The 25,051-nt window shown below is 38.6% G+C and overlaps 2 protein-coding genes and 1 non-coding gene across 5 annotated transcripts; 1 reads left to right on the top strand and 2 right to left on the bottom strand.

Moving 5' to 3' along the window:
* Positions 1-756: 756 nt before the first annotated feature.
* On the bottom strand, positions 757-1,506 carry LOC103454085 (auxin-responsive protein SAUR50-like). The gene has a single exon (XM_008393672.3). The coding sequence runs from the start codon at positions 1,394-1,396 to the stop codon at positions 1,076-1,078; it is 321 nt and encodes a 106-aa protein (XP_008391894.1). The 5' UTR covers positions 1,397-1,506; the 3' UTR covers positions 757-1,075.
* A 10,433-nt stretch (positions 1,507-11,939) lies between these two features.
* On the top strand, positions 11,940-12,034 carry LOC114823809 (small nucleolar RNA R24). Its single transcript, XR_003771756.1, has one exon. It is a non-coding gene; the product is annotated as a small nucleolar RNA R24 (small nucleolar RNA).
* A 223-nt stretch (positions 12,035-12,257) lies between these two features.
* LOC103407080 (transcription initiation factor TFIID subunit 14b-like) lies at positions 12,258-24,374 on the bottom strand. Of its 3 annotated transcripts, none has more exons than XM_029090656.2 (6): positions 24,031-24,374; positions 23,602-23,690; positions 23,294-23,515; positions 23,020-23,207; positions 22,801-22,922; positions 12,258-13,446 (listed from the first exon to the last, which is right to left on the bottom strand). In XM_029090656.2, the coding sequence occupies exons 1-6, from the start codon at positions 24,145-24,147 to the stop codon at positions 13,387-13,389; spliced, it is 798 nt and encodes a 265-aa protein (XP_028946489.1). In that variant the 5' UTR covers positions 24,148-24,374; the 3' UTR covers positions 12,258-13,386. The 3 variants fall into 3 exon arrangements, with proteins under 3 accessions (XP_028946489.1, XP_028946492.1, XP_028946488.1); XM_029090659.2 differs by having other exon boundaries at positions 12,258-12,752; positions 24,031-24,361; XM_029090655.2 differs by having other exon boundaries at positions 12,258-12,571; positions 24,031-24,361.
* Between the last annotated feature and the right edge of the window lie 677 nt (positions 24,375-25,051).

The following is a 25,051-nucleotide window of genomic DNA, read 5'->3' as shown; positions in this document are numbered from 1 at the left end:
AAGTGTGATTGTTAGGTTGTTGAAATTAATTTCGCAGACTGCGAGAATCATCAAAGGAATTGGATATGCAAAAATGTACCTCACCTTGCATGACGAAATTGTGTATTTTGCCCTATGGATAGTAAACACTAAACCTTTACCCTACATCATAAAATATACATTTGCACGACGAAACTTGAATGGTTCTTCGGACAAAGGATGCCATATTACGTGCCAAGTTTTTCCGACGGCGCAAAAACTATACCTGACGAAGGAAACTTTGCCCGTCGAACTAGTTTCGTTGAGCTAAAGCCTTTAAAGAAATCAAAACGTTGACCAATTTTGCCCGATGAACGTTTATATTCCATTGGTTAATGTTTATTTGCCTGACAAAATTCATTCATCGAGCAAAATTTAGTCAAGCAAATGATAATTTACGATAGTGTCTATTATTATATATGTGACTTGAACAGTATACTTTCAACTCATAAAGTAACTTTTTTGAAAGAATATCCCAATGTTTCTTTCTGTTTTTCCGATTTCAGGTTATATCATTAACCAAGACAACTAAAACGGTTTCTCAAATTGGACCTGTACAGTTTATGAATTGCAAATTTGACCAAAATCTTATTACCAATTAAACTCGGCAAAATATATATCAGTCAACTTTCAACGTGGATTATTGCATGAACTCCATCTTTATATACTAGTGCAAGATAAGGTGTGTGAACCAAAAGAAAGCCAAAATGAAACAGAATAAATTAAGAGAGATAGAGATTAAAAAAGGGAGAGCTTTGGAGCTCCTTCGAAATCTTTCATTAAATGTCTAATTGAAGAAAAACTCCTTACGGATGGTCATATATGATCACTAACGTTAATAAATCACGGTCAATTAGAACCACCAATTTTCGACGACATATACATCAATTTATATTACCAATTAATCAAAGGTTTGCAGAATGCTTGAAAAAAAAGAAGAAGCAGCTACATGCAATACTTCATTTCTGTTGCACATTCTGCAGAAACCAACCCCCCCCCCCCCCCCCACAAAAAAAAACCCTTCCTTTTCTTTATCATCCAGACGACGATTAAGAAATCAATAAATTTGGTGGATTAGAGATCGAAAAACAACTTCTTCGCAAGGAATAGTTAAACCCATGTCGTGGTTAAATCCAAACTCCTCCTCAGATCTTTGAAGAAGAGTTTGAAACTCTGGATGCCCCAGCCATGAAATTGGGATGATGTATCTGCTTCTGTTTTCACCAACATACACTGCAAAATGCCCTTTTGGCACATCATCTGGAAGACCACCTTCATTGTTGTACCCATTTTTCTTCCCAAAACTTGAGCATCTCTTCAGAATTTGCATCAAAGCTGCTGTTTGAGGTAGCTTGTTTGATTTTTTGCTGATAGCCATTGTTGTGTTTGTGTAAAAGGTTTGAATAGTATTGTTTAATGGGTTGAGGGTAGAGAGAGAGGGAGAGATGAGAGAGGAGGGGAACTGTGAGAGAAGTTTTGATGAGGAGATTGGAGGGGTGGAGGGGTATTTATATGGGGAGAGAGTGAATTAGGGAATCGGTTTTGTGAGTAAGCAAGGCCATGTGATATGTGGGGGCAAAGAACAACTCACAAGTCAATTAGGGAAAACAGTGTTCAAGAGGCATGCATGGCTGCTAGCACCCATTGGGGCTTGGCCTACCCTTGCTTCCCTCATAACGTACACCATGGACCCCCTCTCTCTATGTACAAGTACTTCGTTATTCCTATTTATTTTTAAAATCCGTTTGATAACCATTTTATCTTTTGTGTTCTTTTTGTCTCTCTAGATATTTAAGATAGTAGAAAGATAAAAAGAAGGAAGAAGATTGAAGGGTAGAGGAAGAAGAAACTGCAATGGAAGTTTACATAAATTGCAAACTAAAACAATATATGATTTTTCTTTTTTAAGTTTTTGTTTCATACATTCTCTTTCATCTTTTCATTCTCTAACCCTTCTCCTTCTCCTTTGACCATATGTTTTCTCTCCATATTTTAACTGAAATATGTAAAAACAAAAAACTAAAACTAAAATGATTATCAAACGACTATTAGTTTTACTCATACTATATGTCCTCCTGTATATGTATGAGCTTTGGAGAATTCTGAGAATGTGTTTGTTCGAATTTTCCTATCATGAACAGCGTACTGGCCAAAGAAAAATCTATAATGTTTTTATTGATGGAAGGATCTGTCACGCTCAACTCTGTTGTATCCCTCTCAATGTGTTAACCCGCATATTCTTGCAGTTAGGTTTTGTTTCATATTTACTAATGAAGACAAGAATATTATATTATTTATATATAAAGTCAAAATTATTGGACGTTTCAAACTTTTATTATATAGAATATACAGCAGCTAAAATCGAAGTTACATAATGCATGCTTACGTAGCTATTTTGGTTTTTAACATACGAATAATAAGGGAGGAGAATTAAATCTAAGACCTTGAGTGTATGGGCGTAATTTTAGGCGTTTTGCCGTAGTGACGAAAAGTAATGATGCCTATGCACCATAGTACGGTTTTGATCCCCACCAATTTTTTTTTGTTTAACAACTACCAATTTAACCCACTAAACTATCGTTTGTTAGAAAACAAATTGATCCTGATTAAACTAATATAGGTTGACAGTATGATAACCCAATTAATGAATTATGAAAGAACATTAATAAATAAAGATCAGTTTCCTCAAATCCATGCCTATATATCCCATATTTTCTAATGACTCAAAAGAGTGTGATGTATGAAAGTGGACTTTACATATGTCATTGTCATGCAGCCTAATATTATACGTAGACCATTTTGCATATCCTACTAACAAGGCAAAGAAATTGCGATCTCATTTTGTTTGGTAAACCTTTTGGTAGAGTACAATTCTTGGTAAAAAAAAAATAAAGTCACTGTATTTATTTAATCAGACCCTTTATTGAAATGGATCTTTATTTTTCGATAAAAATGGGGACTAGTTGTGAGACTTACTTCACATCGAACTTCAACTATCCGAATCTATTTTTCAAGTTGCACTTTATAGATCATCCTTACAAAATATTAGCCAAATTATAAATGTTTGAGACATCTAATTGAGTTCAAAGAAATTGACGAATACTATGTTCTATGAAACATTGAAATTTTATCATGATAATCAATGAGTACATGGTTTTGACAAATGAGTACATAATTTTAGATGGAATTAATTTTTTGCAAGAATTATCTATAAATGAAGACTTAAAAAATAAACAGATGGAATCATTGAAGCCCCGCAAAAAAAAATGGGCATCCTTTAGACAAACACTCTGTTTATTTAATAGATAGTGCATAATGCGTTAGTCTTCCTCTAAACCACACCGTCCAAAAATTCGAGCCGTCTTTCTTAACAAAGATTTGCCAACTTATTACTTATCCTGACAACTTTCATTCTGTGCTTTACGACTACAAAAATAATTAAAAATAAATATCCCAAAATAAATACAGAAATAAGATTTGTAAGGTTGTAAAAAGAAACTAAATAGTTAATTCGACTAATAACTATCAACTATTAATCAAATAAGGACACTGCTTACTATTCGTTTGGAGTATTTTTAAAATGACTGAAGTGTTTTGGGAAAAAAAATGTTTTATGTTTCAAAATCACTTGAAGTATGGTGCTTCTTGCAGTATGTGTTTCTTACATGAAATATTTAAGTATATTTTTCCGAAATTTACTTAAATTTTTATTATAGGTTCATTCTAAAAACGGTTTCAGTTGTTTTAAAATCACACCCAAACAAGGAGTAAGCATTAACCTAAATTGGTTACGTAGTGATTATAACTATTAAGAATAAAAGGCAAAATCTTCGTTTTTAGTACAATTAGAGCAGATAATGGTTGGTTGCAGTACAACCGTATACAATAGAACCCAGCTAGCTAAAACAAATATAAAATCTTTCAAGGACAAAAGGTTAGAAGATTTTTTGGTTGGCAAGTGCAATCGAATTATTTTTTTTTTTCCCAAAAGGTGGTCCAAAATCTAAATAATGGTGGATTTACTTTGTTCTTCTTATAGGTACCAAGTAAAGTAGAGACACTTGTAATTACTCAATTGGATACAAGGCCATAAGATATGGTATAAAAGGTTGTGTTAGGTTTAACGTTTAGACAGGTTGAGTATGTGCAATTATGTATTCTGCAACCATTTGAATCAGTATATTCGGACGTAAAGAGTCTAAATTTACAACTCATCTCATATTCACAATTTTCGCCACTAAATCAACAACCCTACTTCAATTTATCCTTTGTGAACAGTCTACGAATGAATGTTTATATACTACGGTTTAAGGACAAACTGCCCCCACAAGTGAGGGGAATGGTTATAAAGCCTTTTGTTTAAGATTCAAGGTGTGCCATAAGACATCATAGTTCCTATCTAGTTATGTAAAAACTTGAGTGTCATCGATATATAATCTTATATTCCTACAACACTCACCACGTGACTGAGTGCTATAAGGATTCGAAAATATGTAAGGATCTCCTCGACCTCCTCGATAGGGGACCAAATGAACACATATTTGTCTCACCGTTTTTTCTATGCTTGTCATGTACACAAAGTAACAGAAATAGCAAGATACCAAACATCCATTTGCCCAACACGTTAAGGGCAACCTTCCCTCGACATCCTCCTTAGGTCAGTCCACTTGCCCTACGCCGTCAAAACGGGGAGCAAACTTCTCACAGTCACGCATTTTTGGTGTTGCTTGCTGCCTTGTGGAACTGAAACTCATTGACAACCACAAATTTAAAACACAAAAATTTAAAAAAAAAAAAAATATATATATATATATATATATATATATATAATTATTAAACTTTGCAGATGAGTTCATACATACATGAATTTTGTGACAGATAATTTGTAAGGAGCACATGTTCAATTTGAGTTCCATATGCTGCATTGAGTTCCGGAAATGTCTCACCATTTAAGTCTGCCCATGTTACCTTCTTGATAAAACCAAAAACCAGACCATACATATGCAGAAGGAGCTGCTAAGTTGAAGACATATTCCTCATAAAATGAGAACCACTTGTTACAGCAGTACTAGTCTCTCGCTCTCTCTCTGACTCACTTTTGAGAGAATTTAATTAACCCATGTTCTAAGGCTCAAAAATTCCACTCGTGGAGCTTCTAGCTAGGGCAACAGCAGCCGGTATATATGGCCATCTGACTTGTTTTTATTTTCTTCACTTTTTTTTCTTTGTATTATTTCACATTCCCAATGATTACCCTAAATTTGTTTACATACATATGTACAAAGACACAATGTTTTATATCCATGCAAGATTGTCTATATACGTATATGTACGGGGTAGTAATTTTAGAAACGACATGACAATCTATATAAAAAAAGACGTGAAATAATCGGGCTTATGTTGAACATAATCGTGCCAAATGGGTTGACACGGTTAATAAACAAATTCGTCTATTAAGTCAATCGGCCTAACTAAAAAATAACACACTTTGTTTACACGATTGTGTAACTCGTTAACACATATGTGATCCACATAGCTTGTAATATAAAACATGTTTACAGCCCTTTTTTGTTTTTTGGTGTGTGTTGAATTCATGTCAACAAGTCCTGATATGATGTGATTACGAATTGCAACGCTTCCACGTACAACATTCAAACTCTAAATGAGCCCGTTATTCTCACAAGTGTTCATATGTCTATATATGCGGCTACCCATGTTGTGGATATGAATATGGATAGAGAGTTCAGAATTGAATACTGGAAGCACCACGGACCATATCATCGTAACTGAAGGCAGGACCATGATTGCCATTCAATAGAGAGAGAGAGGGAGAGAGAACCTCGTGTTACAGTAGAAGTTCAAAACCTATTAATTTATCGACATGTGAATGCCATGTTACTCTTGTCTTTAAGAAACCTCAGAGAGACAGAAATAGATATGGCGGCTTTGATGACACCATCTTTAAAGAACCTGATGTGAGAGGAAAAGAACACAGAGAAATTGAACAATATATGTACATTGCCTTGCAAATCACTGTATCGAAAGTCAGAATTCTCTGCATTTGAATTCAGAGTTCCACTCGAACACTCGATTAATCCAATTACGTTATTGTCGCTGCATCAGCAGAAGTTAATGAAGAGATTAAAGCTGTTTGAAATGACTAAAATGTTTGTTGTAACAGTAACTAAAATGTGTGAAATGACTGGAATTGGTTCGAATCATGTATTCAACTTTTAGTTGAGAGCTTATCTTGAACCTCTTGCATTCAACGAAAGTAAACTCGGCTTGTAAGACCGAAAAACATCAAAATTACTAGGACAAAATGTGCAAAGAAACCGAGTGGCTGGCTTATGATAGTTCAGGTCATGCTCACAAATCGATCAATCAAAACATACGTGTAACTGTAACATATGCATAAGTGCATCCATACATGTTTTACATTCAAGTGTTCGTGCACGCAAACTTCCAACTCTTTTTCGATGATATGCTTTGCTAGAGTCGTTTGTTCTTCCTATACTAACCTTCAGTCAGCTCTAAAGGAGAGATTTAAAAAACATGGAGTTTAACCATAACTGGATACACATGTTTCACATCAAAAAACATTCTTTGATCAATAGAATTTTACAGGGTTATTTTCATGTATTGCATAATTTGGTATATAAGTACATACAATCCTTGTTCTCCAAGAAAACAAAAAAGGACACAAAGAGATATCCTTCCTAATAAAGGACTCTAATATTTACACAATATTTACTTTCCTATTTTCTAAAGACTCACAACACTACTCCCCCTCAAGTTGGAGCATAGATGTCACACATGCCCAACTTGATAAGTGAGTCACCAAAAGACCTACTACACACAACATGAGTGAGAATATCCACAAGTTGCTCTTCTGAGTTCACAAACGGTATTGACACAATCTTCTTATCAAGCTTTTCCTTAATGAAATGACAATCAACCTCCACTTGCTTCGTTATGTCATGATGTACCGGTTCTCTACAATCTTTCGTGCTGACTTATTGTCATAGTACAAATTTGTAGCCTCATTCGGTTTGAAACCAAGACCCCAAAGCAATTTACATAACCAAAGAACTTCACACACTCCATGCACCATACCTTTAAATTTGGCCTCCGCAGAAGACCTAAACACCAACTTTTGTTTCTTACTCCTCCAAGTAACTAAATTTCCTCCAACGAACGTAAAGTATCCAGAAGTAGAACGCCTATCAGTCACATCACCTGCCCAATCAGCATCAATAAACCCTTCAATTTTTAAATGACCGAAATTTTTATACAAAATTCCTTTCCCCGGGGCCGATTTTAAATAAGCTAAAATCCACATAACAGCAGCCATATGATCCACACTTGGTGAGTGCATAAATTGACTCACCACACTCACTGCATAAGCTATATCCAACGAGTATGAGCTAAATAAATTAGTCTTCCTACAAATATCTGATATTTGCCTTTATGTACTGGTTCCTAATCTGAATAAATTCCCAAGTGATGTTTCTCCACAATAAGAGTATCCACAGGTTTACACCCAAGCATACCTATTTCCTTTAACAAATCTAGAACATATTTTCGTTGAGACAAGAAAATACCTTTGGATGAACAAGCAACTTCAACTCCAAGAAAATACCTTAAATCACCCAAACTCTTCATCTCAAACTTGACAGTGAGGTTTTTTTCCAGTTTGACAATCTCATTTGAATCATCACTTTTCATTATCATATCATCCACATAAATAATTAAGGCTGTTAATTTACCATTTCTCTGTTTCACAAATAGAGTATGATCAGAATGAGTTTGATAATACCCATTCTTCCTCATGGCCTGAGTGAATCTCCTAAACCATGAACGAGGTGACTGCTTAAGCCCATACAGTGACTTCCGCAATCGGCACACTCTTGTTTTTCCTCCAGCATTATATCCCAGAGGAAAATCCGTATACACTTCCTTTTCCAAATGTCCATGAAGAAAAGCATTTTTAACATCAAACTGTTTCAATGGCCAATCCAAATTTGTAGCTAATGAGATAAGAACTCGTACCATATTCATCTTAGCTACTAGAGAAAAAGTTTCCTGATAATCAACACCATATGTCTGAGTATATCCTTTTGCTACCAACCTTGCTTTATACATGTTGAATGATCCGTCAGCCTTGTATTTAACTGAGAAAACCCATCGGCACCCAAATGGTCTTTTCCCTCTCAGCAGCTCCACTACTTCCCATGTATTATTTTTCCGTAGTGCTCTCATCTCTTCATCCATTGCTTCAGCCCATTCTTGAGTCTTCAAAGCATCCTCTGCTCAAGTTGGTACATGGATTGACTCCACATAATTCACCCAAGCTTGATGTTCAGGTGAAAGATTTTTACATGACACATAATTCACTATTGGATACTTCACTTTTCCTTCCAGAGAAAACATGTCAGGAGGTACACCACGATTTTGCCTTGGTGGCAACTTATATGTACTTATAACATCATTAGTTACATGAGCATCAATAGTACTTACCTTAGGGATATTCAGAAAAGACGTATTGGACAATGCCACTATTGAGCTAGAGAGAGAGAGAGAGGGAAGCATCTTCGGCACAAGTCTTAGGGTTGTTAGCTTCGGCAGCAACCTGCGGTGAAGTTACCTCAGGTTCGGCAGTAGCTAATCGAACGGCACAAGGACTCTCATCACATTCCTCTTCCGTAGTCAATGGTTGAGCACTTACAACAGTCTCAAAGGAAGAAACTGAGGTTCTGCAACATCGGGCACAGCATTGTCACTGTCACAGTGCACTCCCCCTGAAGTAATTACATCTTGTACATCCAACCACCCAACATCACCATTAAGATCACAAATACTAGCATTCTCCCTCTTGTGATCGGAAGGTGATGATACTAGAGTATAAAAATATTCCGATTCAGAAAAAATCACATCCATGGTTGCATACATGTGTTGACTTTCTGGGTGGTAACATTTATAACCTTTTTGTTGGGATGCAAATCCAACAAAGACACACCGAAAAGCACATGGATCCAATTTACTATGATAAAGCTTGTGAATATGAACATACGTTACACATCCAAGCACACGAGGAGGTAGGATATTGGTGGATACTACGAGAACACGTTCTATCAATAACTGAAGAGGTGTATGGAAGTCCACAACCTGAGATGGCATACGATTAATCACATACACGACATAGGAAACAGTTTCAGGCCAAAAACGTTTAGGAACGGACGCACCAATAAACAAAACACGAGCAGTTTCCAAGATATGACGATTCTTTCTCTTAGTAACCCCATTTTGTTGCGAAGTATACGGACATGTAGTTTGATGAATAATTCCACAATCTTGTAGAAACCGGGATAATTCATAATTTATGTACTCTCCACCATCGTCAGAACACAAAACTTTAATATAAGAGGAATACTAAGTTTTAATCATCTGTTGAAATAGACGAAACACATCACAAACCTCACTTTTATTTTTCAACACATACGACCACGTCATATGAGTGCAATCATCCACGAAAGCAACAAACCACCTAATTCCTGAAGTAGTACTAACAGGGGAAGGCCCCCACACATCAAAGTGTACTAGCGCAAATGGAGAAAATTTTCTATTCATACTTGGAGGGAATGAAGCACGATGACTTTTGGCTAAAATACATACTTCATATTTCAATTCTGAGTCTTCAATACCACTGAACAAATCAGGTAATATATGTTTCAAATAACCAAATGATGCATGCCTCAAACAACGATGCAATAACAATACCTTATGTAGATTGCTATTACGTGACACATGAACCAAATTAGCTCTTCCAGGAACCACATCATCCACATAATATAACCCCTCTCTTCCCTTACATAATTGTTTATTGGCAGTTGCTGCTCCAACAATAGCAGCAGTAATACCATTGGCAGTTGTCACACACTTTCTATAAGGCCATCTCTAACCGAAGGGTCCAGAGGGCCAGAGGGCCGAAAATAGCCCTAAAACCGTCTCCAACCGAGGGCTAGGCCAGAGGGCTCTGGAATCTGGGAGGGCCCCATGGGATCAGAGAGGGCTGGAGGGCTGGCTGCTTTCGGCTAGCCAGCCAGCCCCGGGCTGGCTATTTTTTTTTTTATGTTTTCCTATTGCTGTCGGTTATAACCGACAGCATTAAAGAAGAATTTTTTAATACTGTCGGTTGCTGTCGGTTATAACCGACAGCATTAAAGAAGAATTTTTTAATACTGTCGGTTATAACCGACAGTAATAGTTATTCAAAGCAAAAATTTTATTTTTAATTACTATTAGTGTCGGTTATAACCGACACTAATAGTTTGAATTTTTTTTAATATAACGGCTACTAGCCGTTGTATTAACTTTTTTTTTTTTATGAATTTAAACTTCTTTTTTTCCCTTTTTTTTCCTTTTCATATGAATCAAATTTTTTTTCATATTTTTTTTCAATTCTATTTTACAAAATTTGTTTCAATTTTTTTTTAAATTCTATTTTTTTTCCTATAACTTCTATTTTACAAAATTTGTTTCATATTTTTTTTTAAATTCCATTTTTTTCCTATAACTTTTATTTCACAAAATTTGTTTCAATTTTTTTTTAAATTCTATTTTTTTCCTATAACTTCTATTTTACAAATTTTGATTCATATTTTTTTTTCATATAACTTCTATTTTACAAAATTTGTTTCATATTTTTTTAAATTCCATTTTTTTTCCTATAACTTCTATTTCACAAAATTTGTTTCATATTTTTTTTCAATTCTATTTTTTTCCTATAACATTAAATTAAATTAAGTAACATGAAACAACATTAAACAATATGAAACAACATTAAATAACATTAACCAACATACAAATTATACAACATAAAAAAAAACATTTAACAACATGAAACTTAAACAACATTTTTAAAAACATTTAACAACATAAAACTTAAAAGCCTACTCCATGCTTCTTTTGGCCCAAAGATGTGCAACAAGATCCTGTTGTAGGTACTTATTTGTAGCACGAGAACATATCATGGCCGCAGCCATGGCTGCTGCCATGTTTTGTTTGTTGCGCCTTACTTGAACTTCTCATCAGACTCCTCATCTTCTCGTCTCATTTGCGCCTATTTTGCTTCCAATTTGGAATTGGATGAGGACCCCTAATTGGAATTGGATGAAGATCCAAAGTTGGAATTCATTGCAAACTTGAATTGAAAGAGATTGAATTGAAATAGATTGAATTTAAAGTTGTGTGAATTATAGCCCAATATCCACCCAATTTATAGCAAAAAAAAATTCAAATCCAACGGCTCGCTGACGTCAGCATGATGTCAGCTACCAACGGCTAGCTGACATCACTTAGCCGTTAGATTTGAATTTAAATTGTAGTTTTTAAATAATAAATTATGTTTGGCCCTATGGCCCTTTGGCCCTCGGTTGGAGATGGTTTTTTGTGACAGGGCTAAAACGAGTCCTCTGGCCCTTTGGCCCTCGGTTGGAGACGGAGGCCAATATGGCCCTGTACTGTTCATTAAAATATTAATATCTTGAGGAATCTTGGAGGGCCAGAGGGCTAAAACGAGCCATCTGGCCAACCCTCGGTTAGAGATGGCCTAAGGATCTTTCATGGACTAAAACAAGATTTTATCATACGTCATATGATCCATTGCATCAGAATCTAAAATCCAACTTGTATTCGCCATAACTCACGAGATAGTAATACACGACAATCACATCACCGCATCAATTATGGAACCACACGCTCTAAGGAACACAAGCAGCAACAACGTGTCACGCTGCTATTTAGGTTGTTGGATCGACACAAAAACAGTGGACTGCAGACTTTTTTCACGGACTGCAGCAGCTAAGTATGCACGGCACAAACCAGTAGCAAAAAAAGTCCTCACGCAATAGACAGCAATCCAAGCAGTGATGAAAAGCTAACACGTAAGAAAATATCCCAATTTGTTTGGGAATTCTCAAAGCAATACAATTGTTTTGCTTGGTATTTGAGCACTCACTTTTTACCTAATAATATAATTTGCACTAGGCAGCAGCTGCAGTCCACAATTGCTTAAATACGAGCAATTATTCACGGCAATTACCCAGAGAGAATCCACTGCACAGCAACAGCAATACACGGTACAGGCTGCATAGTAGCCACTACTCAACATACGACACAGATAAAATTCACCCACAGCTATACGTTGACCGTTACCAAGCCCTTGATACCAAATAGAATTTTACAGGATTATTTTCATGTATTGCATAATTTGGTATATAAGTATATACAATCTTTATTCTCCAATGAAACAAAAAAGGACACAAAGAAATATCATTCCTAATAAAGGACTTTAATATTTACACAATATTTACATTCATATTTTCAAAAGACTCACGGCAATATGATCTTCCGTGATTGACACTGACCAGGAAACTTCAAGGATGATCGAGCATGGTCATGCATATTCGTATCCTGACAGTGGCTTTGACAGTTGGGGCGGCCCATCCATCATACTCAGTCTTCCTCTCACACTGAGAATGTGGGCTTGGACCTATCAAGTTGAAGGCAATGTAAACATCTTATTCTCCCAAAAATCCCTATGTAGAAGTCCGCAGTCAGACCACTCAAACCGGCGCAAAAGGAAGAGCGAAACAAGCCACAACAACTCTGTACATTGAATTGGACTAGCTACGTGTCAATCCAGGCCGATAATAAAGCTCATCACATGCTTTCTGTATTCGTGAATAACACACAAGACAGTCAACAGTAACCCGGCATTAGACTTGACCAACAGTTAGAAGAGAGAGGAACACAAGTTGCAAGAAGGGGTGTGATATCCACACATCCCTTTTTACTTCTCTCACACTTTTTTGGCTTTCGACCGTCGGATTGGATGAATTAAAGAAGATCAACAGACAAAAATTAATAAGGGTTGCGTGAGAAGTAAAAATGGGTGTATGGATAGCACATCTCTTGCAAGAACTGATAAGGGCAACAGTACATGCAATGGGTCAAAGCTACACGTGAAACCCGAGATGAGTTCATACATATATACATGAACTTAGTGACAGACAATTTGTAGGGAGCACATGTTCAACTTGAGTTCATATGCTGCAATGAGTTCTGGAAATGTCTTCTTACCATTTAAGTCTGCCCATGTTACCTTCTTGATAAAACCAAAAACCAGACCATACGTATGCAGAAGGAGCTTCTAAGTTAAAGACATATATTACTCATAAAATGAGCACCACTTGTTACAGCAGTACTAGTCTCTTTCTCTGACTCACTTTCGAGAGATTTTAGCTAACCTATGTTCTAAAGCTCAAAAATTCCACCCGTGGAGCTTGTAGCTAGGTCAGCAGCAGCCTACATGCCCATCTGTCTTGCTTTTTCTTCACTTTTTTTCCTTTGTATTATTTCACATTCCTAATGATTACCATAAATTTTGTTTACATACCGATATACAAAGACACAATGTTCATATCCATGCAAGATTGTCTATATACAAATATGTATGGGGTGGTAGTTTTGAAAACGACACGACAGTATAGAATAAAATGCAAAATAATCGGGTTCATATTGATCATAATAGTGTCAAATGGGTTGACATGGTTAATAAACAAATTCGTCTATCAAGTCAATCTACCTAACTAAAAAAATAACACACTTTAACATGTTTACGTAATAGTGCAACTTGTTAACACTATGTGATCCACATAACTCGTAATATCAAAGATAAGCTTATTAAAATTGAAGAGAAACAACAAATTTAACCCTTTTATTTAATATACATTATGTTTTAGCACTCACTATTGGGAGATGTTATTAGCACCCCAAAAATGTCATTGTGCACTCCAAACTTTTTTTGTTTCTTTTTTCGTTGTTTCGCACCAGGTGTAAAAGGGATGTCATTCTGTGTGTTGTGACTTACTTCGCTCCCCATATTGGAAAGGGATGTCTGGTCAAAAGAAAGCGTACGAATGGTGAAAACCAGCTTAACAAAGCTGAAGAGAGTGGGAATAAATGTCGTTCCTACAGACGGGGCCAAATTTTGATGCACAAAATCAATGAGGACTTTGGTACAACAGAAAGTGTTAAGTTTGTGACCTTCGCTAGATTGCTCCGGTCACTAGTGTGGATAAGTATGTAAATGATAGAGACAGGGAAGCAAACACAAGATGTACGTGGTTCACCCAGATTGGCTACGTCCACAGAGTAGAAAAGTTCTCATTAATTGTGAAGGGTTTACAAAAGTACATAGGTTCAAGCTCTCCTTTAGTGAGTACTAATGAATGATTTAGTACAAATGATATTAGGAAATATTGTGAGAGAATGATCTCTATTTATAGAAGAGAGTTTCTAGTTTCATTCTGACATTGAATTGGACATAGCTACATGTGAAGCCAGGCCGATAAATTAAAAGTTACAAAGTAAAGCCCATCGCATGCTTTCTGTATTGGTGAATATCACACGACACTCAACAATAACACGGTATTAGACTTGACCAAAATTCAGAAGAAAGAGGAACACAAGTCGCAAGAAATGACAAGGGCAACAGTACATGCAATGGGTCATAGCTGCAAGTGAAACCCGCAATGAGAAAACTAAATCAAATGCATTCAAGATAGTGTGGGACATGTAAGACATCCAGCAATAACGACTCAGACTTGAACACAATGGACAGACCTAGCGAGGATACACATACACTATAAGGGAAGAGACAACAACAACAACAACAACAACAACAAAGCCTTTTCCCACTAAGTGGGGTCGGCTATATGAATCCTAGAACGTCATTGCGCTCATTTGTGTCATGTCCTCCGTTAGATCCAAGTACTCAAGTCTTTTCTTAGGGTCTCTTCCAAAGTTTTCCTAAGTCTTCCTCTACTCCTTCGGCCCCGAACCTCTGTCCCGTAGTCACATTTTCGAACCGGAACGTCAGTAGGCCTTCTTTGCACATGTCCAAACCACCGGAACCGATTTTCTCTTATATTTCCTTCAATTTTGGCTACTCCTACTTTACCTCGGATATCCTAATTCCCAATCTTATCCTTTCTCGTGTGCCCATACATCCCACGAAGCATCCTCATCTCCGCTACACCCATTTTGTGTACGTTGATGCTTCACCGCCCAACATTCTGTGCCATACAACATCGCTGGCCTTATTGTCGTCCTATAAAATTTTCCCTTGAGCTTCAGTGGCCTATGACGGTCACACAACACGCCGGATGCACTCTTACACTTCATCCATCCAGCTTGTATTCTATGGTTGAGATCTCCATATAATTCTCCGTTCTCTTGCAAGATAGATCCTAGGTAGCGAAAACGATCACTTTTTGTGATCTTCGCTAGATTGCTCCGGTCATTGGTGTGGATAAGTATATAAATGGATAGAGATAGGGAAGCAAACACAAGATGTACGTGGTTCACCCAGATTGGCTACGTCCACGGAATAGAGGAGTTCTCATTAATTGTGAAGGGTTTACACAAGTACATAGGTTCAAGCTCTCCTTTAGTGGGTACAAGTGAATGATTTAGTACAAATGACATTAGGAAATATTGTGGGAGAATGATCTCGTAGCCACGAAACTTCTAAGTACCGGAGTGTGGTATCGTCTTGACTTGCCTTATCTGTCTCATAGGTAGATGTGGCATCTTCTCTTGAGGTACTCTTCCTCCATCCAGGGGTGGTATCTGTAACTGGTGGAGATGCACAAGGTAATGTATCAATTTCACTTGAAGCTTACTTGTAGTTTCATGCTTGGTCAAGCGAGATACAAACCATGTAGTAGGAGTCCCCCAAGTCGCCGAGCTGGGGGATCTGCTGAAAGAGGTGACAGACAAGGTAAGCAATCAGAGCTCCGACTGATTGTTCACATTCTCCCTATCTTGCAGGCAGCATGAAGGATAAAGAGAAGAAAAATGAGGAGAGATGATATGGGATACTTTTGCTTTTGAAGAAGTAACTTTCCACAGGCTTATTCTTGAACTGGGCTGGAGGGTTTTCTGGTTTCCTCCAGAGTATAAGGCCGACTGAAGAATTTGAAGGTCAAAACAAGTCCATCAAATCTAGAGTACGTTCGACTCTGCTGATATGGGATACTTTTGCTTTTGATAGAGTAGTGGATGTATCGGCACGTGTGCTGTTACGCTTGTCTCCACATGCTTCCTTGTATCCTTCTCACTTGCCCTATCTGTTCCTCAGGCAGATGCGGTATCTTCCCTGGAAGCATAAGATGTTGAAGATGAGTACTTGAGAGCAATGCCAGGTAAGTAATCAGGTAAGGGGTTCCAGGCAGTCAGTTCCTGGCTGGAAGCTTGATTCCAAGTGCTGACTGATTGCTCTCTTTCTCCTTGTCTTGCAGGTAAGAACAAGGCCAAAGGAAAAGACAGGGAAAAAGCATGATATGGGATACTCTTGCTTTTAACCCTGATGATATGAGATAATCTTGCTCTAGTATAGCTTGTTTACAGAGGTATTATCGGGGGGAAAGAAAGCTGAATATTTCGAAAGGCTTTGTTGGGAGTGCCCTCTCAGATAAGAGAAAGGGTTGAGCATTTTTGCAGGTCTGCCTGTCCGTTAGGGATGGAAGTCGACATATATAGGAGTCTCCCTAACATCAAGTAATAATGCTATTCCTTTACCCTGCTTGGTTATAGCACGGTAGTGGGAGCTGCCAGCTTCACATGTTTTAACTCTGTCAGAGCACTTTGAAAAAGTGGTTTGTGGTATCTGGAAAGCTGATGTTGCGTGTGAAGATTACAGACCTGTCATGGGTCTGGCTCTCGAGATTCGGAGAACGATGCCTCTTCGATTTTTTAGAAAGCAATCCTGCTGGGGGTCTGGCTCTCGAGATTCGGAGAGCGGTGTCTCTTCGATTTTTGAGAAAGTAATCATGTTGGGAGTCTGGCTCTCGAGATTCGGAGGGCCGTGCCTCTTCGATTTTGGAGGAAGCAATCTTGTTGGGAGTGTTTTCTCGAATGTGAGTAAAGGTTGGGCATGTTTGCTAGTCTACCTTGCCACGAAGCACAGAGGTTGACACACAGGGACTTTCCAATTATCCAGCAGTGGTACTATTCCTTTACCCTCTCTTCGATTTTGAGAAAGTAATCATGTTGGGAGTCTGGCTCTCGAGATTCGGAGGGCAGTGCCTCTTCGATTTTGGAGCAAGCAATCTTGTTGGGAGTGTTTTCTCAAATGTGAGTAAAGTTTGGGCATGTTTGCTAGTCTACCTTGCCACGAAGCACAAAGGTTAACACACAGGGACTTTCCAATTATCCAGCAGTGGTACTGTTCCTTTACCCTCTCTTCGATTTTTGAGAAAGTAATCATGTTGGGAGTCTAGCTCTCGAGATTCGGAGGGCGGTGCCTCTTCGATTTTGGAGCAAGCAATCTTGTTAGGAGTGTTTTCTCGAATGTGAGTAAAGGTTGGGCATGTTTGCTAGTCTACCTTGCCACGAAGCACAGAGGTTGACACACCGGGACTTTCCAATTATCCAACAGTGGTACTGTTCCTTTACCCTTGTGGGTAATAATATGGTAGCTAGACCTTCAAAATTTATGTGTCTAAACTTTGTTAATGTTGTTTCTTTGCAATTCTTTTACCCTTCTTGGTCAGAGCGATGTAGTGGGAGCTGCAAGCTTCACGTGTCTCAACTTTGTCAGAGAACTTTGGCAAAGTTATCAGTGGTACCCATGAGCTACTGTTGCGTGTGGGAAGTGGGTGATTGAACAGTACGATTCATGTGCTTTCTACTTCGCCAGAAATCTTCGACAGAATGCACATAATTTCCGCAAAGCTGAGTGTGCGTGTGACAGGTGCTGACAAGGCTGGAAAAGTAGGTGCCTCTTCGATTTCTGAAATCGGCCCTCGTGGTCTCTGAGCAGCCCAGCTTTTGAGAAAGCAAGCCTCTTCGATTTCTGAGATCGGCCTTTATGGTCTTTGAGCAGCCCAGCTTTTGAGAAAGCAAACACCTCTTCGATTTCTGAGATCGACCATCGTGGTCTCTGAGCAGCCCAGCTTTTGAGAAAGCAAACGCCTCTTCGATTTCTGAGCAGGCGCCTCTTCGATTTCTGAAGCTTCGTCGAGTGCAGATTTTTATAGGGGCTGACATTAAGTTCCAAAGCACACTTGAATATCCACCAGTAGAAGCTCCATTCTTGCACTTCTAAGATCTTGATTTGTCCGACCTCTTCTCTCTTCAACACCTTTGAAAATGTCTGGCCCCTCCGACCGTCGTTTTGACTTGAACCTTGTTGAAAAGGCAGCCCCGCCTTCTCCAGACAACATATGGCGCCCATCCTTCGTCTCCCCTACTGGTCCTTTTACCGTTGGGGATTCCGTGATGAAGAATGATATGACCGCTGCGGTAGTGGCCAGGAACCTTCTCACTCCCAAAGATAACAGACTACTTTCCAAACGGTCTGATGAGTTGTCTGTTAAGGATTCTCTGGCTCTCAGTGTTCAGTGTGCAGGTTCTGTGTCTAATATGGCCCAACGCCTATTTGCTCGAACCCGCCAAGTTGAATCATTGGCGGCTGAAGTGATGAGTCTCAAACAGGAGATTAGAGGGCTCAAACATGAGAATAAACAGTTGCACCGGCTCGCACATGACTATGCTACAAACATGAAGAGGAAGCTTGACCAGATGAAGGAATCTGATGGTCAGGTTTTACTTGATCATCAGAGATTTGTGAGTTTGTTCCAAAGGCATTTATTGCCTTCGTCTTCTGGGGCTGTACCGCGTAATGAAGCTTCAAATGATCAATCTCTGATGCCTCCTCCTTCTAGGGTTTTGTCCAGTACTGAGGCTCCGAATGATCCCCCTCCGGTGCCTTCTCTTTCTGGGGCTCTACCGACTGCTGAGACTTCTCCTAAGCAACCTTTGTGAAGGCTCCCTCTTGTTTGTTTATTTTGACTAAGTATATGTACATATTTGTAACTTATCGGGGATATCAATAAATAAGCTTTCCTTCATTTCAACGTATTGTGTTAAATACACCAAAGCCTTCTTCGCTAAGTTCTTTGAATTTTCTTTTGTTGAAGCTTGTATGTTGAAGCTTTGTGAGTGGAGCATATAGGTTGAGGTAGTGTTCCCTTAATTTCCCGAGTGAGGAAAACTTCTCGGTTGGAGACTTGGAAAATCCAAGTCACTGAGTGGGATCGGCTATATGAATCTTAGAACGCCATTGTGTTCTGTCCTGTGTCATATCCTCCGTTAGATCCAAGTACTCTAAGTCTTTTCTTAGGGTCTCTTCCAAAGTTTTCCTAGGTCTTCCTCTGCCCCTTCGGCCCTGAACCTCTGTCCCATAGTCGCATCTTCTAATCGGAGCGTCAGTAGGCCTTCTTTGCACATGTCCAAACCACCGTAACCGATTTTCTCTCATCTTTCCTTCAATTTCGGCTACTCCTACTTTACCCCGGATATCCTCATTCCTAATCTTATCCTTTCTCGTGTGCCCACACATCCAACGAAGCATCCTCATCTCCGCTACACCCATTTTGTGTACGTGTTGATGCTTCACCGCCCAACATTCTGTGCCATACAGCATCGCCGGCCTTATTGCCGTCCTATAAAATTTTCCCTTGAGCTTCAGTGGCATACGGCGGTCACACAACACGCCGGATGCACTCTTCCACTTCATCCATCCAGCTTGTATTCTATGGTTGAGATCTCCATCTAATTCTCCGTTCTTTTGCAAGATAGATCGTAGGTAACGAAAACGGTCGCTCTTTGGTATTTCTTGATCTCTGATCCTCACCCCTAACTCGTTTTGACCTCCATTTGCACTGAACTTGCACTCCATATATTCTGTCTTTGATCGGCTTAAGCGAAGACCTTTAGATTCCAACACTTCTCTCCAAAGGTTAAGCTTTGCATTTACCCCTTCCTGAGTTTCATCTATCAACACTATATCGTCTGCGAAAAGCATACACTAAGGAATATCACCTTGAATATGTCCTATTAACTCATCCATTACCAACGCAAAAAGGTAAGGACTTAAGGATGAGCCTTGATGTAATCCTACAGTTATGGGAAAGCTTTCGGTTTGTCCTTCATGAGTTCTTACTGCAGTCTTTGCTCCTTCATACATATCCTGTATAGCTTGAATATATGCTACTCGTACTCCTTTCTTCTCTAAAATCCTCCAAAGAATGTCTCTTGAGACCCTATCATACGCTTTTTCCAAATCTATAAAGACCATGTGTAAATCCTTTTTCCCATCTCTATATCTTTCCATCAATCTTCGTAAGAGATAGATTGCCTCCATGGTTGAGCGCCCTGGCATGAACCCGAATTGGTTGTCCGAAACCCGTGTCTCTTGCCTCAATCTATGCTCAATGACTCTCTCCCAGAGCTTAATTGTATGACTCATTAGCTTAATTCCCCTATAGTTCATGCAATTTTATACATCGCCCTTATTCTTGTAGATAGGCACCAAAGTGCTCATTCGCCACTCATTCGGCATCTTCTTCGTTTTCAAAATCCTATTGAAAAGGTCAGTGAGCCATGTTATACATGTCTCTCCCAAAACTTTCCACACTTCGATTGGTATATCGTCTGGGCCTACTGCTTTTCTATGCTTCATCTTCTTCAAAGCTACACCCACTTCTTCCTTCCGGATTCTACGATAAAAAGAGTAGTTTCTACACTCTTCTGAGTTACTCAACTCCCCTAAAGAAGCACTCATTTCATGTCCTTCATTGAAAAGATTATGAAAATAACATTTCCATCTGTCTTTAACCGCGTTCTCTGTAGTAAGAACCTTTCCATCCTCATCCTTGATGCACCTCACTTGGTTTAGGTCATTTGTCTTCTTTTCCCTTGCTCTAGCTAGTTTATAGATATCCAACTCTCCTTCTTTGGTATCTAGTCGCTTATACATATCGTCATAAGCCGCTAACTTAGCTTCTCTCACAGCTTTCTTCGCCTCTTGCTTCGCTTTTCTATACCTTTCACAATTTTCATCGGTCCTATCCTTATATAAGGCTTTACAACATTCCTTCTTAGCCTTCACCTTTGCTTGTACCTCCTCATTCCACCACCAAGATTCCTTTTGGTGTGGGGCAAAGCCCTTGGACTCTCCTAATACCTCTTTTGCTACTTTTCGGATACAACTAGCCATGGAATCCCACATTTGGTTAGCTTCCCCCTCTCTATCCCACACACACTGGGTGATTACTTTCTCTTTGAAAATGGCTTGTTTTTCTTCTTTTAGATTCCACCATCTAGTCCTTGGGCACTTCCAAGTCTTGTTCTTTTTTCTCACTCTTTTGATATGTACATCCATCACCAACAAGCGATGTTGATTAGTCACGCTCTCTCCTGGTATAACTTTGCAATCCTTACAAGTTATACGATCCCCTTTCCTCATTAGAAGAAAATCTATTTGTGTTTTTGACGACCCACTCTTGTAGGTGATCACATGTTCTTCTCTCTTCTTAAAGAAGGTGTTGGCTAAGAAGAGATCATATACCATTGCAAAATCCAAGATAGCTTCCCCATCCTCGTTTCTCTCCCCAAAACCATGGCCACCATGAAAACCTCCATAGTTGCCTGTCTCCCTACCCACGTGTCCATTTAAATCTCCTCCTATAAATAACTTCTCCGTCTGAGCAATTCCTTGCACCAAGTCTCCAAGGTCTTCCCAAAATTTCTCCTTCGAACTCGTATCCAACCCTACTTGAGGTGCGTACGCACTAATCACATTGATAAGTTCTTGTCCTATTACAATCTTGATTACCATGATTCTATCTCCTACCCTCTTGACATCTACAACATCTTGTGTCAAGGTCTTGTCCACGATGATGCCAACACCGTTTCTCGTTCTATTTGTGCCCGAATACCATAGTTTAAACCCTGAGTTTTCTAGATCCTTTGCCTTACGACCAACCCACTTAGTTTCTTGTAGGCACATAATATTTACCCTTCTCCTCACCATAACTTCTACTACTTCCATAGATTTTCCCGTCAAGGTTCCTATATTCCACGTTCCTAAACGCATTTTGCTCTCTTGAACTCTACCCTTCTGTCCTAGCTTCTTCACCATTCCCCGTCTAATAGGATCAAAGTACTTCTTTTGTGTGTCCCGTGTAAAGTTGATAGGAGCATATGCTCCCAAACAACTTTGAGTGGAGTCGTTCGAAAAGAAGTTTCTATAGCCCCCTTGCTCATTTAACACTGTATCCGGGTGCCGATGGAGATACAGCGACCCTTGCTCACTTATCACTGTGCTCAGGCCACACAGCGCGCCACTTACGGGTGACGCCCTAGCTTTAGCGCGATTTCGTTCTGGATTCATTTTCATAAGGATTCGACGTGATCATGGAGTGCCGGCTGTCGACTACCTGACGCCCTCCCCCTCCTCCTTTATCCGGGCTTGGGACCGGCAATGTAAGATAAACTTACACGGCGGAGTTACTATAAGGGAAGAGAAACAGATCATAATCACCAGCCCAATAGAAACTAGTAATAGAACGTAATCTCTAGTAAGTAATCTTATAAAGCAGTACCCTAAACATGACCACAATTTGCATGATCATATAGGCTCTTACATTAAAAAAGGTTAAAAAGAAAAAGGAAAGGCCATATTAGGTCGGGGGGGGGAGAGGAAAAAATTTGAGAATATGTTAGTTCCAAAGCATTAGCAGTTTACAACGAGACCAAAACAAAAAACTATTAGCATTGTACAATGCACCAACACAGAATAAAACTTACAGCATTCACCACACTGATTAGTTAAAAAAAAAAAAAGAGAACGCAGCTACTAATTCTAACCTCTTGACGAGCCGCTGCATGTTTTAAGAGCTCATCTGCCTCTGAAAAATTTAAGAACCACTGACCATGGGGATGTTCCTTCATGTCCCCTCGTTCCCTGTCATTCTTCTGATCAATCGGCACTGAAAAAAAATCCATGTAAGACATTTAAAATCAACGGATTATAAGAAGTGAAGGTTCAAAATGATATCAAAAAGATACCAAAGCTATAAAATTTACCAGGATTAGGCAAGTTGAAACCAGCAGGTAAACGGGGCACTATAACAGCTGGATGGTTCTGCACACAAGCAAAACAGGCCTCTAAAGGATCAGGGAAAACTATTTCATCGTAAGACTCCACAACAACAGGTTTCTTGGTTGACTGGGGCCCAGATTCATCTTCAGTATATAACTTCAAATGGTGATACCTGCATGATATGAGCTCAGGTAATTATTGTACTATCTTGTGAAGGTTTTCAAGTAGACGAAATCAATATCAGAATACGCAACTTACAAGTCTAACTGTCTCTCACAGACATCATTGTGGAAGAACAGACTGATGGAAATTTCAAATTCACCCCAACCACATTCCGTTAACTCAAATGGGGGCGAATCAATCACTCTCATAGGGTTATTGAAACTAGGATGCAATTGAAATATAACTCGCTTTACCACCACCCCAAGGTCCTCGTTTGTTGCCCCACGAACATAAACCGTCCACTTATGGGACTGAGACCTAATTAACGGAAAACATAGGCGGAAATTATTCAAAACACACAAAAAAAGGCATAAACGAGGACCCAATCAAATATAAATACTTACTCACTGGCCTTCCTACCGAGGTAGAACGCAACTGTCCCGTATACAATTGGCACACATATATCAACATCCTTCAGTCTCCTGCTTGTGCTCTTTGATAACCGAAACGAAAAAAAAATCATCAGAGATGTTATGCAATTACATCGAAAAATGAAAATTAAGCGGCATTCAAATATATGGAACCAACAAATGTATAAATCTTTCGCCCCTTCCAGTTGCTCCCTCAAAGTCAATGAACTAAAAATCTACAAATTGCAGAAATAAACAGCAAAAGGCCAATTTGCGCACGGAAAAAGAAGAAAAGTTCAAAACTTTCAGCTTCTTAGTTGTCGTTCACAAGAAACCCACTAAATTATTGAGCTAATTTACAAATTTAAAACCAAAAAAAATTGAACCCAAATGTTAAGAACGAACAGCAGAAGAATGCACTACCTTCTTGTCTTCTTCTTCTGCAGGCTTTGAAGTTCGGACTGGCTGCGACAGTTGGGCGGAGCCGCCACCCTCCTCCGGCTGAGGCGGTTCAGTTTCACCTGCTTTTCTCACTGACATTGTGAGAAAATGTCAAGCTTTTCGTTTTCCAATTTAAACAAAGGAATCCAAACAAGTAGTTCGTCGAATAAAGCAGAAAAGGGTTTTTCAATTGGGCATATTTGCCAATTGGTATTGCAATTCCCTTGCACTTAGGTTTCCGAAGGGGAAAATTGGAGGAGTAAAGAGGGGTTAGGGTTTTAGTTCGTTTGCCTCTGTTTATTTTAAGCGGGATTTCGAATTTGTTTGTTTTTTCACTTTTTTAATTATTAATTTAGAGTCGGTTGATAATTTTTTTTTTTTTTTTTTTTTTACTCATTTGGTAATTATTTTAGTTTTTAATCAAATTCTAAAAATAAAATAAAAAATAGCTTTCAAACTAAGTTAACAATGATGAAAACGAAATGATTATCAAACAGGTAGGATTCGCATATAATAGAAACGTCAAGATGACGGTGTCTTAAATCAACCATATAATGTCAAGTGAAAAATTAAAACACATGACAGCATGTTATAGATTTGGGACATTGCTGCCCCGTCATCTCTCCCTTTCATGCAAGTCTTTCTCTAATAATTAGACTTGTTTAGAAGCCACCACAAATGCTGAGAAAACAGGAGCCGATTAAACTTCACGTAGCCTACAGATTAAATCACCATGCTTGATATAAAACATTTCTAGTTAAAAGTTCACCGGAGTTCGGACAAATGGAGATCATTCACCAACAATATTCAAATGAAACCTATACAGCAAGTGATTAATAATTTAACAATGAATGTTTATATACTACGGTTTAAGGACAAACTGCCCCCACAAGTGAGGGGAATGGTTATAAAGCCTTTTGTTTAAGATTCAAGGTGTGCCATAAGACATCATAGTTCCTGTCTAGTTATGTAAAAACTTGAGTGTCATCGATATATAATCTTA

This window comes from Malus domestica, chromosome 02 (assembly GCF_042453785.1).
Source record: "Malus domestica chromosome 02, GDT2T_hap1".
Classification (NCBI taxonomy): Eukaryota; Viridiplantae; Streptophyta; class Magnoliopsida; order Rosales; family Rosaceae; genus Malus; species Malus domestica.
Note: the sequence above shows the minus strand (reverse complement) of the source record. Positions and strands in the feature narration are given on the sequence as shown.